Source organism: Leptonychotes weddellii, chromosome 10 (assembly GCF_054177405.1).
Source record: "Leptonychotes weddellii isolate Sample4059 chromosome 10, ASM5417740v2, whole genome shotgun sequence".
NCBI lineage: Eukaryota > Metazoa > Chordata > Mammalia > Carnivora > Phocidae > Leptonychotes > Leptonychotes weddellii.
The window spans coordinates 63,226,673-63,241,800 of NC_138378.1; the positions used below are offsets into that span (position 1 = coordinate 63,226,673).

At 42.3% G+C, this 15,128-nt stretch overlaps 1 protein-coding gene across 3 annotated transcripts in view; it reads left to right on the plus strand.

The window, feature by feature from the left end:
- The window catches only part of SPTBN1 (spectrin beta, non-erythrocytic 1), a 194,985-nt gene extending 180,814 nt beyond the window's left edge, over positions 1 to 14,171 (plus strand). For all 3 annotated transcript variants that reach the window (XM_081832014.1, XM_081832015.1, XM_081832016.1), the window contains 4 exons: positions 4,086 to 4,324; positions 5,567 to 5,740; positions 12,011 to 12,053; positions 12,853 to 14,171. In XM_081832014.1, coding sequence (XP_081688140.1) covers positions 4,086 to 4,324; positions 5,567 to 5,740; positions 12,011 to 12,053; positions 12,853 to 13,071 — 675 coding nt within the window. In that variant the 3' untranslated portion in view covers positions 13,072 to 14,171. The remainder of the gene's footprint in view (positions 1 to 4,085; positions 4,325 to 5,566; positions 5,741 to 12,010; positions 12,054 to 12,852) is intronic.
- The last annotated feature ends 957 nt before the right edge of the window (positions 14,172 to 15,128 follow it).

Below are 15,128 nucleotides of genomic sequence, written 5' to 3' on the forward strand. Positions count from 1 at the left end.
AGCAACATACTTATTTTTTGTTTATTTATTGTGAGCTTTTTACTTTATTAAGATTTTACAGCGAAAGCCTTACATGAGTAATTGAAATTAAATGAGATTACAGCAAAATGAAGAAGAAAACTAGAATCCGACAGGTATGACACATCCAGTTATACTAACAGGGTGCAATACTGCGCTGCACAGACCCCCCCTTTACAGATGTCATTAACCTGCCATAATATAATAGTAACTAGGAAGATTGGTGTATAAAGAAGGAGACTCTCAGTACTAAGATTAAAACCTTAAGTCAGCTGTGTCACATTCCATGAAGGATGCATTCATTTACTGAAAACGGAAAAAAAAAAAGGGGGGGGTGGAGTTGGATCTACTTGGGAAGCTCTGTTAACTTTAGGCACAGAATCTGAAATGATTTTGAGACCCTTGGATTATGTATTACTTTTTCCAAATGAGTTCCTCCATTTTTTACTGCCAAGACCTGAATTGAGAAATTGTGAGCTTACTTGCAGCAAGTAACACAGCCAGCCTCGGGGGGAAGTGCCCGCTGACCCTGCTGCCACCTTGGTCCTGGTCACTGTCAGCACCACCATGACACCCAGCATGGCAGGCGGCAGCAGTCCTCGGCAGGTTCCGGAAGCCTGCCTACCAGACTTCCAGGCCTCTCCATTCAGTCGATGACTTAAGGGTGTCAAACTGTTTAAATTTCTCAAACAAATGGAACAAAAGCCATTCTGGTTCACCCTGATTACTTGAACGCTGCACTTGGTGGACCACCCCTAGGAGCCGTTGGACGCCGCCTGGCTTCAGAAGGAATTGTAGCGTCTGTGTAGACAGAAACTCCATTGTATGTCTCATACGGATCTTCTCGTTTTCATTTTCTTATGACTTTTTTTTGTGAGGTTCTCCAATAAGGAGTCTTTTTAGAATGGCATTGATCAGACCACCAGCAGGGATTGAAAATGTTTTAACAGAAATTCTATTCCTTAGGAATAAAAGCTTATGAAAGAGGTGATTTCCTGGTACTGATACAGACAGAACAAAACCAAATCCATACTACATCCAAGCCTTGTGAGACAGTCACTTGCTCATTTGCCATATTTAGATGTTAGTGGGATCAGAAACCTGTTTTGATATGTGTTTTCCATGAGTTAAGTCTGATTTGTCTTTTCATTTCATGATGCATGTTTTTTTTTTTTTTTCTTTTGTCAGGATAACATCATATAGCATCTTGTTTGTTTTTCCTTATTTCTATGTACATATCTATCTACTTGCGACTGTAGATGGGTATATAGATAGATGCCAAGCTTCTTATGTTCTGGGGGTAGTGTGCACCATTATTGGGTCTCTGCCTTAAAACGCACCAAAATTCATTTTAGAAAAAACTACTGCTTTATCTTTGGTCATTAGGGAGCCCTGATAAGTGTTTCTGGCTCCAGATTCTGTGTCACTGATCTGTATGTATATATGTGATGTTTCCATATATATATGTTTAAATTTTATATTATCTGGAATGATACCCAATTGTATGCTTTTTGTATTCAGAAGACCAAAAAAAAAAAACACACAGAAATAGTGCAATGATGTTTTTGGCATTTGTTCTCATGCCTATTTTTATCTAGATTTTTAAATTGTAGCTTGCCAGAACAAGTTTTTTATTATAACTGGATTGGAAGAAGAAAAGCCTTTTCATTCTTTGGAGTTGTGGTGCAGAGACTCAAGTTAATGAACTTGAAAATAGTGTTGCTTTCATGCACTTAGAAAACCAATCAGGCGTTTCTTGTGCTACTAGTTGTCACGTTGCATTCGTGTTCACCTCCTGATTTAAAGATCTCAGGTGTACCCAGCCACTAAAGCACTCTGGACTAATCGCTAAAGAGAAGCAACATGGGGTGGGGGTTGGGGGGAGATTCACATGTATGATCATAGCACTATGATTTGCTTTTGATGTTTGTCTCTAGTGGTGTGTTGTCTGTTGGCATGCTTAAGCACATGTCCATTAAAAATCATTTTGTTCCTTTTATTTTCCTTGTTTTCTTGGTTTAGTGATTCATTTGCATAAACATTAATTATCTCTGCATACTGGTTTGGGGTTTTCTCTTTCCTTCTAACTCTAAAGAAAAAAATTTTTGCTGCAGAATTTCCCCCAGAAGAGGCTTCCCTGGCCTTGGCCCCCCTTGAAGTCTGCCCCAGTGCTATAAACGTTAGCCTGTCAGCAGACACTGCTCCCTCCAGGTCCCTGCTGTCACCAGCAGTTTCCGAGCCACAGCTGCAGCACTAATTTTTTTTTAACCTGGTTTCTATACACACTAACCCTATGTCTCCCTAGACTCACACCTGGCATAGGCCTTTCAGACCAAACTCACACTTTCCCACCAGAAGTTTCCTGAAATTCCACACTAGAACAGATTTGTCAACTTTAAAATCCACTCACTTCCTTTGGACTCAGGGTTTTGTTTTTTGGTGGTCATTTCCCCTCCTGCATCTCTCCTTTAAAAGTGAAAGGAAAGAGAAATATGGAAATAGCCTGTTACTCATAAGCACACATCTACAGGGTGTCACTTAGGAGGCCAGGATAATCACATGTCCATCCTCCTCCCCCATGCCTTCCTTGCCCTAAGAGTCCCATTTCCCACATTGCTGTGTGGGTAAAGGGCTCCAGTCAAAAACACCCTTAAATTGCAAAGCCTCTGGTCTTACCCTGAACCCTGATGCTGACAGTGATAGTCTGTATAGATGGAAGAGAAGCTCATGACTCCCACCCCGCCACTTAGCTAAGGCCTAAACAAGTGATCCTGTTCCCAAGAGTTGACATGTCTGAGTGTCAAAGCAGTGGTGGTGGTTCTCCCATTTCTCCTGTTGAAGTTGTTGCTGCTAACTTGTCATTTTGGTTCTGGGCAGCAGTGGTGGGGGACGTATCTAATGAACGTTGCCATTGACACCTCCATGTTTGTCCGTGTACGAGGGGTGCAGGTTGTCTGTAACCCACTAAAGTGTCAGCCACACCCAGCTTTAGTAACTTGCTAATCCCGCGCCCTGGGTGTATCAGCCAGGGCCGAGACAGTTAATGGTACACAGTTGATGGTACACAGGCTGAAAGCGATAATGAGCCGAGACCCTACTGCATTTCCAAAGCCGAAAAGCCCCGAGGGTCACAGTATAAATGAGCTTGGGAAGGAACAGCTCCCGAAGACGTCTCCAGCCTGACGGTCAGAGCCGCGGGAAGTCTGGCTGTGTCTGGGCTTTCTCGTCTCAGTGCAGCAAGGCACCGTGATCAACCAACACGTGATGGGGAAGGCCCTGGTTCTGTCTGTGTTTGGGGGTAAATAGCCGTGTGGTGTTGAGTGACTGTGATTGGCTTTTCCGGCTCCTTTAACACCAACTACAACCCACTCACGATACAACTCCGGCAGATGTGGTTAAATTGATGTTTGTTGACTTGCCTCAATTCCTTCCAGCTCTTAAGTTCCAAAGTCTAACTGGGATGGTAGATGTGAAATGCATGATTGTCGTCCTAATTTCTGCATGTTTTATGACGATGTGTTGAGGGGCGGGGGAGGAGAGCCGGAGAGCATTTTCAGAAACCGGAGGTCTTTCCTTGTCTTACTCTGGGGGAATGCTGTGTAGTTCTGATAGAGTCATCTGTCGGTCTGTTTGTGAATGCCCTTTCGCTTAAACTTCCAGCTCTTCTGGTGACGTCCTTGGTTGTAAGGTGGCTGCTGTATAACGTCCACTCTCTCATATTTAATACGTGTGATTGTTCCTGTCGTCCTTTTGTTTTTAAAGTAACCCTAAGAGGAAATGATCTGAGTTACATTAGAGAAAATGGATTGATCCGAGGAACAGAGTGCAGTAAAACTCATCCTGGCATTTCGCTTTTCTCCCTTCCCCATAAGCGGGCGGGCATTAATCCCTCCCCACCTTCTAATGTCCTTGGTGTCCCGCTGGCTTTGTGGGATGTTGCAATGGTTTTACTGTACTGCTTCCATCTGTGCCCGGCATTTATACACAGCCACGTGTGCGAGTCAGAGCGTATGTGGTCACCCCTGTGGCTCACAGGGTTCGCTGAATGGCCTCTCCACTGTCCCTAGATGGCAGAAACGGTGGACACAAGTGAAATGGTCAACGGCGCCGCCGAGCAGAGAACAAGCTCAAAGGAGTCCAGCCCCATCCCCTCCCCCACCTCGGACCGCAAAGCCAAGGCCGCCCTCCCGGCCCAGAGTGCTGCCACCTTGCCGGCCAGAGCCCAGGAGACGCCTTCGGCCCAGATGGAAGGCTTCCTGAATCGGAAGCACGAGTGGGAGGCTCACAATAAGAAAGCCTCGAGCAGGTGAGAGCAGCGAAGGCTGAGGCCAGCGCCTCAGGAGATGGGAAGTCAGCCCAGCCCGTTCAAGGTCGGGGCACCCGCTTGCCGCCTGGAAAGCCGGGGAGTGGGCGCTGGTGAAGTCCATTTGTTCTTAGCTTCCTGGGCGTCACTTTTTTCTTGGGACTGACATTGGAAAGCGGGAGGAGAGTGCTTTTGATTCACTGAGAGAAGGAAGGTTAATTAAGCGTGGATGGGAATAGCAAAAAGGGGACTTAGTAATTCTTCCTGAGAAGAAATGTGCTAGGCAGAGGTTGGAGAATTTCCCTAAAGTGAAGTGTTCTTCCTTGTGGGATTTTTTTTTTTTTTTAAGACATTCATTTCCCCGGCCTTATCTCCATATCTGTGTTTATTTCACTGCCTCCCAATAGGCCCTACTTTTATTAATAATCTCTTTTATAAATGAGGAAATGGCGGCCCTGTGTGGTGAAAAAAAACTCACTCTTCAGAAACATGGTATATGGCAAAGCCCGGGTGAAATTCTTACCTGATTCCAGAGCCAGTGTGCTTAACCAATGATCCCTTCTGCCTGGGACCACCATGTACAGTTGTACAGGTTGTACATTAGACCAGGAAGTCCCCATCTCAGAGCTGCCACCCACATTGAGTACAACATAAATTTTTATGTTAATCTAGGTAGGTGGCAGTACAGCGTCTTCTGATAAAAATCAGTATATCATGACAGTTTGCCATATCATGGGGGAAAGGCTGTCTTTTTTCTGATTCATCCGGAGGTACTACCAGTGCTAATGGCCCTGGATCTGCCTCCCTGTCAGGTTGCCAAGCCCCATCAGGATTAAAACTGCGGTGGAAGAGTTAGGTGTTTCAGGACAGGCATGTTTCAGATGAGGAGTCTGCCCTGTACGGCATTACCACAAGAGGGTACTACAGCAAAGAGAACCAACCCCAATAAAAATCTTTCCCGTCAGAGCCAGGAGTACCTTTATGTAATAGAAGAGGGCAGCATGTTTTTCCCCAAACTCAGAGCATCACCTGCCCTCAGTCACCTGCCACGGGATGAATGTGGACACTGTCCCAGCAGTCTGTGGAGGAATTTTGTTTTCTTGTTTAGTTTTAGCAGAATTTAGGAAAGGCTTTTAACAAGGGGTCACACCACGTGGTGTGTGGATCGTTTGCATATTAATCACATCCTTAATTCTTTACAGGAGTGTGGTCTAGAACCCTGACATTCCTTTCTTTACTGCTCAGGTCCTGGCACAATGTTTATTGTGTCATAAATAACCAAGAAATGGGTTTCTACAAAGATGCAAAGACGGCTGCCTCTGGAATCCCCTACCACAGCGAGGTCCCTGTGAGTTTGAAAGAAGCCATCTGTGAAGTGGCCCTTGATTACAAGAAGAAGAAACACGTGTTCAAGCTGAGGTGAGAGGGGCCCCGTTTCTTGGTTGCGGAGAGTAGGTGTATTTTCACTCTTGGGGTTGGTTTTCCCAGGCAGGTACTGTGATCAGTCGGTTCTTCCTCTCTGCCATTTAAAAAAAATCACCAGTGAAACTTGTGTGGTTTGTCCCATGTCTCGGTTAGGATCTTTAGGGACTGTGGCCAGTCACCAGTCTCCCTGTGGTTCATGGCACAGCTCAGCCTTGAAGACAATGAGCTTTTGTTTTGATAAGCTGGAACTTACTGTTCCTTAAGACAAGGTGAGCTGTTCACATTTTAAGGGAAACGTAGAAAAATAGTTTACCCATTTTTGCAGCTTATCCAGACCCAGGAGTTGCTATTCTTTGCCCACAAGTTATGTGGAGCTGGGTCAAGTGAGTCATCCTGGAGCTGGATGGAGATAAACAGGAAGTGCATGTGTGGGACCTGGGTCTTTCTGCTCCCCTGGCTTGCCCAGCAGATGTTCCAGCTGCTTCTGGAACCATCTAGTTCCACATGTCCTGGCTTGTAGAACACATACACCTCCATCAGAGTGGATCCAGGCTCAGAAGTTCTTAGAAATGGGCAGAAAAGCCGTTTCATCTTGAAAAATATAGAAAGTACGGACGCCTGGGTGGCTCAGTCGTTAAGCGTCTGCCTTCGGCTCAGGTCATGATCCCAGGGTCCTGGGATCGAGTCCCGCATCGGGCTCCCTGCTCTGCGGGAGGCCTGCTTCTCCCTCTCCCACTCCCTCTGCTTGTGCTCTCTCTCTCTCTCTGACAAATAAAATCTTAAAAAAAAAAAATGTGTAAAGTAAATATGTCCGTGGTTAGAATGTTAATTAGTTTAAAACTAATTTGATCTGTGGCTTTGGGACCTGAAAAGCTTTGGTCTTCAGTTAGACATTTGTGTCCTGTCGGTTGCACTAGGCCACGGACTGCAAATGAGCGTTTCAAAAGGTGTGACTTTTTGAGCTCTTTCAAGGAGCACCGGAGGCAGGCTCTTCAGGACTTGGAGCCCTTTACACTGCGTGAAATAAGGTGCAAACAGCCTGGCTCCCCGGCTGCCTCCCTCCTTTCTTCTCCCTCCATGCAGCTTCAGAGGGTCCGGGTTCTGGCAGAGGGCACTTACCTTCCTCCCCACCAGGAACACCCCTTCCTCTGTACCGCAGTGAAGTGAATGAGTAGCCCTCCAAGCCAGTGACTCTCCAGCGTCCTAGGGATGGCCTTGCGGGACAGTTTCTTTTACTCCGTACCATGTAAGAAGGGAAATCTAGGAGACTTTTTCTGTATGTCTATTTAAAAATTCTGGTATTTGTAAATGGGGGGGATATAAGGCTCTGTAGCAGAATTTCAAAAGGACTCATACTTTTTTTAATTGCAGTATAATTAACATACAGTGTTTTATTAGTTACCCAGCACACAGTATAGTGATTCCATGATCCTATACATGACTCAGTGCTCATCACGATAAGTGTCCTCTTAATCCCCCTCACCTATTTCACCCATCCACCCATCTCAAACAATACTTAAGAGTCTATTTTTTGTCTGTCTCTTTTCTTTGTTCATTTGTTTTGTTTCTTAAATTTCACTTAGCATTTTGTAGATGCATCCATGTTGTTGCAGATGCCAAGATTTCATTCTTTTTTATGGCTAAGTAATACTACAGTGTGTGTGTGTAAATACATATATACAACATCTTCTTTATCTGTTCATCTGTTGATGGACACTTGGGCTGCTTTCATAATGTGGCTTTTGTAAATAATGTTGCAGTGAACACAGGTGTGCATAGATGTTTTTGAATTAATGTTTTCTCTTTCTTTGGTTGAATACCCAGTAGTTGAATTACTGGATCATGTGGTAATTGTTTTTAATTTTTTGAGGAAACCTCCATACTGTTTTCCAGAGTGGCTGCACCAGTTTGCATTCCCACCAACCGTGCACAAGGGTTCCTTTTTCTTCACATCCTCACCAACACTTTTTGTTTCTTGTGTTTATGATTTTAGCCATTCTGACAGGTGTGAATTGACATCTCATTGTAATTTTGATTTGTATTTCCCTGATGGTGAGTGGTGATGAGCATCTTTTCATGTGTCTGTTGGCCATCTCTGTGTCTTCTTTGGACAAATGTCTGTTTATGTCTTCTGCCTATTTTTTTAATTGGATTATTTGGGTTTCTTGGTATTGAGTTGTATAAGTTATTTTTTTTAAAGATGTATTTATTTTGAGAGTTAGAGAGCACGAGCGGGAGGGGCAGAGAGAGAAGGAGAGAGAGACTCTTAAGCTGACTCCAGGCTGAGCGTGGACGCTGATGTGGGCTCAATCTCAACAACCCTGAGATTTCGACCTGAGCTGAAACCAAGAGTCAGACGCTTAACTGACTGCGCCACTTAGGCGCCCCACTTCTTTATGTATTTGGATACGAACCCCTTATGGGATTTGTCATTTGCAAATATCTTCTCCCATTCAGGAGTTTGTCCTTTAGTTTTTTTTTTTAATTTTATTTATTTATTTGACAGAGACAGCGAGAGAGGGAACACAAGCAGGGGGAGTGGGAGGAGGGAGAAGCAGGCTTCCCGCAGAGCAGGGAGCCCGATGCGGGGCTCGATCCCAGGACTCTGGGATCATGACCTGAGCCGAAGGCAGACGCTTAACCGACTGAGCCACCCAGGCGCCCCTGTCCTTTAGTTTTGTTCATTGTTTCCTTTGCTGTGCAGAAGCTTTTTATTTTGATGTAATCCCAATAGTTTGTTTTTGCTTTTGTTTTCCCTTGCTTCAGGAGACGTATCTAGAAAAATGTTGCTACAGCTAATATCAGAGAAAGTACTGCCTGTGTTCTCTTCTAGGATTTTTATGGTTTCATTGGTTTTACTGGTTTCATTGAGGTCCTTAATTCATTTTGAGTTTATTTTTGTGTATGGTGTGCGAAAGTGGTCCAGTTTCATTCTTTTGCACATTGTTGTCCAGTTTTCCCAACAGCATTTTTGAAGAGACTTTTTCCAAACCCATTGCATATTCTTGCCTCCCTTATCAAAGTTTAATGACCATATAATTGTGGATTTATTTCTGGGTTTTCTGTTCTATTCCATTGATCTGTGAGTCTTTTTGTGCCCGTACCATACTATTTTGATTACTACAGCTCTATAATATTACTTGAAGTCTGGAATTGTGATACCTCCCATTGTCTTGTTCTTTTTCAAGATTGCTTGGCTGTTAAGGGTCTTTTGTCGTTCCATACAAATTTTGGGATTATTTGTTCTAGTTCTTTGAAAAATGCTGTTGGTATTTTGATAGGGATTGCATTATATGGACATTAACAGTATTTGTTTCCCCAGTCCATCAGCATGGAATATCTTTCCATTTGTTTGTGTCATCTTTAGTTTCTTTCATCAGCCTTTTGTAGTTTTCAGAGTCTTTTAACCTCCTTGGTTAAATTTATTTCTAGCTATTTTATTATTTTTGGTGTAATTGTAAATGGGACTTCTTTTTTTAAGATTTTATTTTTAAGTAATCTCTACCCCCAACATGGGGTTTGAACCCACGGCCCCAAGATCAACAGTCCCATGCTCTTCCGACAGCCAATCAGGCGTCCTGGGACTGTTTTCTTAATTTCTCTTTCTGCTGCTTCATTATTCCTGTATAGAAATGCAACATATTTCTTTATATTGGTTTTTGTATCTTGAACCTTAGTGAACTCATTTATCAGCTCTAGTAAGTATTTGGTGGAGACCTTATTGTTTTCTATATATGTAGCATCATGTCATCTGCAGATAGTGACCGTTTTACTTATTCCTTATCAATTTGGATGTCTTTTATTTCTTTTTGTTATCTGATTGCTATAGCTAGGACTTCTAGTTCTGTGTTGAATAGCTGTAGTAAGAGCAGACATCCTCGTCTTGTTCCTGACCGTAGGGGAAAAAGCTCTGTTTTTCCCCATTGAGGATGATGTTAACTGTGGGGTTTTCATAGATGGCCTTTATTGTGTTGATGTATGTTCCCTCTAAACCTACTTTTGTTTGTTTGTTGTGTTCTTTTTTTAAGTAGGCCCCAGTAGGGGCTTGAACTCATGACCCTGATTTGAGGAGTTACACACTCCACTGACTGAGCCAGCTGGGGCCCCGAAACCTATTTTATTGAGGGATTTTATCATGACAGATGGCTGTACTTTTTCAAATGTTTTTTCTCATCTGTTGAAATGATCATAAAGTTTTTGTCCTTTCTCTTGTTGATATGATGTATCACGTTGATTGATTTGAATATTGAACCCTTGCATCCCAGGAGTAAATCTCACTTGGTCATGGTGGTTTTTATAATATATTGTAGATTTGGTTTGCTAATATTTTGTTGAGTTTTTTTGCATCTGTGTTCATCAGAGGTGTTGTCCTGAGTTCTCTTTTTTTGTAGTGTCTTGATCTGGTTTTGGTATCAGGATCATGCTGGCTTCACAGGATGAATTTGGAAGCTTTCCTTCCTCTTTTATTTTTGGGAATAGTTTGAGAAGAAGAAGTATTAACTCTTCTTTAAGTGTTGGTCAAATTTACCTGTGAAGTCACCTGGTCCTGGCCTTCTGTTTTTGGGAGTTTTTTGATTACTGACTCAATTTCTTTGCTGGTAATCAGTCTGTTCAAATTTTCTATTTCTTCTGATTCAGTTTTAGAAGGTTATATGCTTCTAGGAATTTGTCCATTTCTTCTAGCTTGTCCAATTTGTTGGCATGTAAGTTTTCATAATATTCTCTTAAAATCCTTTTTCTGTGGCATCAGTTATTTCTCATCTTTCATTTCTGATTTTGTTAATTGAGGTTTTTTTTTTTTTTTAAGAATCTGGCTAAAGGTTTATCAATTTTGTTGATCTTTATGAGAAACCAGCTTCTGGTTTCATTGATCTGTTACATTATTTCTTTATTTATTTTTTCTTTTTTTTCTTCTTTAATCTTTTTTTCCTTCCTTCTCCTGGTTTAGGGTTTTGTTTGTTCTTTTTCTCAGTCTTTTAGGTGTAAGGTTAGGTTGTTTATTTGAGATTTTTCTTGCTTTTTGAGGTAGTCCTGTATTGCTATAAACTTCCCTCTCAGTGTCTCATAGTTTTTAGACTTTGTTTTTTCATTTTCATTTGTCTTCCTGGATGTTTTGATTTCCTCTTTGATTTCTTGTTTGACCCATTCATTGTTTAGTAGCATGTTATTTAATCTCCATGTATTTGTGTTCTTTCTAGATTTTTTCTTAGGTTGATTTCTAGTTTCATAGCATTGTAGTCAGAAATCATGCATGATACGACTTTGATCTTTTTTAATTTGTTGAGACTTGTTTTGTGGCCTAATATATGATCTTTCCTGGAGAGTGTTTCATGTGCACTTGAAAAGAATGTGCATTCCATTGTTTCAGGATGGAATGTTCTGAATATATCTGTTAGATCCATCTGGTCTAATGTGTCATCAAAACCAGTTTCCTTGTTGATTTTTTGTTTGGATGATCTATTACTGTATTACTGTTGATTACTTCCTTTATATACTGCTTTATGTATTTGGGCGCTGCCATGTGGGTGCATAAGTATTTACAGTTGTTACATCTTCATGTCAGATTGTTCCCTTAATGATTATGTAGTGAAAAGACTCATAATTTTTATTTTTAATGTTTTATTTTTTTAAAGATTTTATTTGAGAGAGCACAGCGCGGGAGGGGGAGGAGGGGCAGAGGGAGAGGGACAAGCAGACTCCCTGCTGATCCAGGACCCTGGGATAAGGACCTGAAGACTCATCATTTTTTTTTAAAGATTTTATTTGTTTATTTGACAGCATACAAGCAGGGGGAGCAGGAGAGGGAAAAACAGACTTCTGCTGAGCAGGAAGTCCGACATGGGGGTTGATCCCACAACCCTGGGATCATGACCTGCGCCAAAGGCAGATGCTTAACCAACTAATCCACCCAGGCACCCCAGGACTCATCATTTTTAAAGCATTATATCTTGAATTCAGTTTAGAGCATTGATTAGACATTCAAGTGGCCTTTGCCACAGTAAAGCCAGATGTTGATATGTTTGGGACATTTTGATCCTTCCAGTAGATTGAAACATTAAGTTTTTGTGTATATTATACTGGCCCAAGAATATATATTGGGCCTTTGTGGGTCCTGGGCAAAGCTGGTGATGTATGCAGAGCTCTGATGGGCATTTCTGGTAGGATTCCCCTGGCCTGCTTACGTCCCTCATAGGTTTTGGGAATTTGAGGGTTTTGTTTCTTCCTAAGTCAAATTGTGACTGACTTTCTTCCTTCAACTTACAGACTAAATGATGGCAATGAGTACCTCTTCCAAGCCAAAGATGATGTAAGTTTTTAAGATTCATTTCTCTCAATACTTGGGCTTTTGCAAATATTTATTGGCACAATAAGCTTTATTTACAGTGTTTCATATATAAGTAATCATTAGTCATGGCTTCTCGTATCTGGTCTCCTCAGTCAGTAACAACTGGAAGGCGTTCAGTTCTCCTTATATTGCTAAGAGGCAGAATGGCATCTTACTGTCTCCCTGCTGTGTTAGGAGGGCTAGTGCAAGGACCCTGAAGTTGATGGAGGAAAACTTGCGCACCCCTCACAGTGGATGAGGCACAGTGGGGTGGTCCTGGGACAGGATGTGGATCCTGAAGTCCAGTCAGGGGCCTCCCTGCGGCACTCCACTGTCTTCAAGCAACCATTTCATGGTTGTACTTCTTGCAGGGAGAGAGGGTCTTCTGATGAGACAGCAATGTGTGTAGTGCTTTAGATTTGAAAAACCAACTTCTACTAAATTCATGCAGGGTTATATGTCAAATATACTTCAATTTTTTAAGAAAAGGGTGCATCCCACCAATGGAAACCAGTCTTCTCATTCTTCCAAGTTTGTAGGACCACATACTAGATGGGTGACTTTCAGGTCTTATAAACCAAATTCTTGTGAGAGTTGAACCATGTTCACTCTGCTAAGGGTCATTTGGGAACTGCTTGCCTCTCAGCCAGATGCTCCCGTGGGCTAGATGCACTTTTCCCAAGCCTTCCGACCCAACGGAGGCACATGTTTGGGCAGGTGAAGTGAAGGTGTTTTGAGCCCATCCCTCTTGGCTGAGTCTCACCTGTGGTCCTTTGTCCAGGAGGAAATGAACACATGGATCCAGGCCATCTCCTCTGCCATCTCCTCCGATAAACATGAGGTGTCCGCCAGCACACAGAGCACTCCAGCATCTAGCCGGGCACAGACCTTGCCCACCAGCGTCGTCACCATCACCAGCGAGTCTAGCCCTGGCAAGCGGGAGAAAGACAAAGAGAAAGACAAGGAGAAGCGGTTCAGCATTTTTGGCAAAAAGAAATGAACTCCTTTCCTTCACCTCCTGCCCTTCTCTTACCTTTTCAGTGAAACTCCAGCATGCAAGCTCAGAACCAACACATTATTCTCTGTGCCTAATGTTCTTCAATGTGGTTGATTTTTTTTTTAATTTATAGAGCATTTCTGGGGGGGTGGGGGAAATACACCTAAATACTTTATCTCCAAGTTACAAAAGTTTGAGGTGCAGAGGGAAGACCAGATTTTTTTTAATGAAATTATATAGATTAGATCTCAATATTTAAACTGTTCCTCAATTTTGTGAGGCTGCGTTGGAAATAACCCGCCTCTAGTGCTGTTGGTATGCAAGGCAGCGGTGCTTAAACAATATTTCCTGTGCTCACTAGAGACAAAATGTACCAATTTCCTGACACCATTCTCTTCCATTTATTTCCAGTGGTTACCTTGAGTCTCAACTATTAGAAGTGCCCATGACGGGTCTAACCTTGATTAAACAGATCGTGTATTATGATCTCGCTGCCACCACAGTGCAGCTCCATGTTGAATCTACAGACCAAACTGTTTGTATCTGGCATCACTTACTAACACCTGACATGCAGCTTTTCTGCATCACCTGCAAGGACAGTTCAGAATGTCGGTATACCGGTATACGAGAAGGAATAGAAAATGGATACTGTTTTAAATAATCTGTAATTTCAATTTTTTTTTTTTTGCCGAAATACATTATATTGTATGTTTGAGATAATTCTAGTACAAAGTATAATAAAACTAGATGTATAATAAAACCCTTTAAATCATTGGTAAGTGTTACAAGTGGAACTGAAGCATTTACTGGACAAAGTAATGTTACTCTAATGGTTACTTGCTCGTGCGTTGCCACACTGTTATAATTTGCTTCATTACCTTGCTATTTGATACATAGTGTGCATTTCTTTGTCACTGTAACGATTGTAATGACAAATTTTCATCTTACTGCACAATCAAAATGGCATCGATAGGAATGAACTCCAGAGGCTGGGCCTGAGCAGGGAGGTGGTCGCTCAGGCCTGGCGCTCAGTCGTATGACCTGTACCTCTCAACTTCTGCCCTGTTAAATATATGCTATGTCATTAAATGCTTTTAAATCTAGCACGGCGGGTAATTGTTGTCTTTTCTGTCCTGCGTGCATGCCATGTAGGGAAACTGCAAAGCCAGAGATAGCAAATGGGAAACATTAGATCATCCATCCGGGTTCCTGTTTTGTGTTCTTGCGTGTGTGTGTGGTGCACCAGCTTTGAAAACTACAGCAAACAGAATAATAAATACGAGATGTTTTGCAGCTACGCATCCAGATTTTATCTTTTATTTATGAAAAAGTTAACAGAGAATTTGCTAAACCTGAGTTCTGAGGAAGGCGTTGGCAAACTTCTTCTGTAAAGGGCCACAGACGGCAAATATTTTAGGCTTTGTGGGCTAGACTCTGTGGAAGCTGCTTATCGTGGAATACAGAGGCAGCCATTGATGATAGGTGAAGGAAGGGGCATGACTGTGTTCTAGTAAAACTTTATGGACACAGGAATTTTATGTAATCTTGACATGCTGTATAATATTCTAATTAAAAAAAAAAACTTAAAATATAAAATCTGTTGTATAGAGATCATACAAAAAACAGATGACAGGCCAGATTTGGCCCATGAGCCCATTCAGCAATATCAGCATAGGATCACAGGTTAGATATGCATGTTATACTTGTCCCTTTTTTATCTGGGTACATTGACTCCAGACCATTTGCATGTTTTCTTACACAGAGCAGCATGGGATGCTAGTATTACGGGTTTTCAGTAAGCTGTTCCACAGAGGCCCATGCCTAATGCGATCGATGTCAGTCCTGGGCTCCACAGTTGACTGGCATTGGAGATTTCTGTAACCCCAGAAACAGACCTTGCCATCTCTCACCCTTTCCTCTCTCATGCACCCAAGGCCATTTATCTTCGTGTGCCCTTGCCCTTTCTTGCCTTCCATAAGATTGGAATCACGTCTCAACAGATGATCCTCTCACCAAAATGTTTCATTAAGAAAAAGCATCTTGGAAAATAACCACGATTG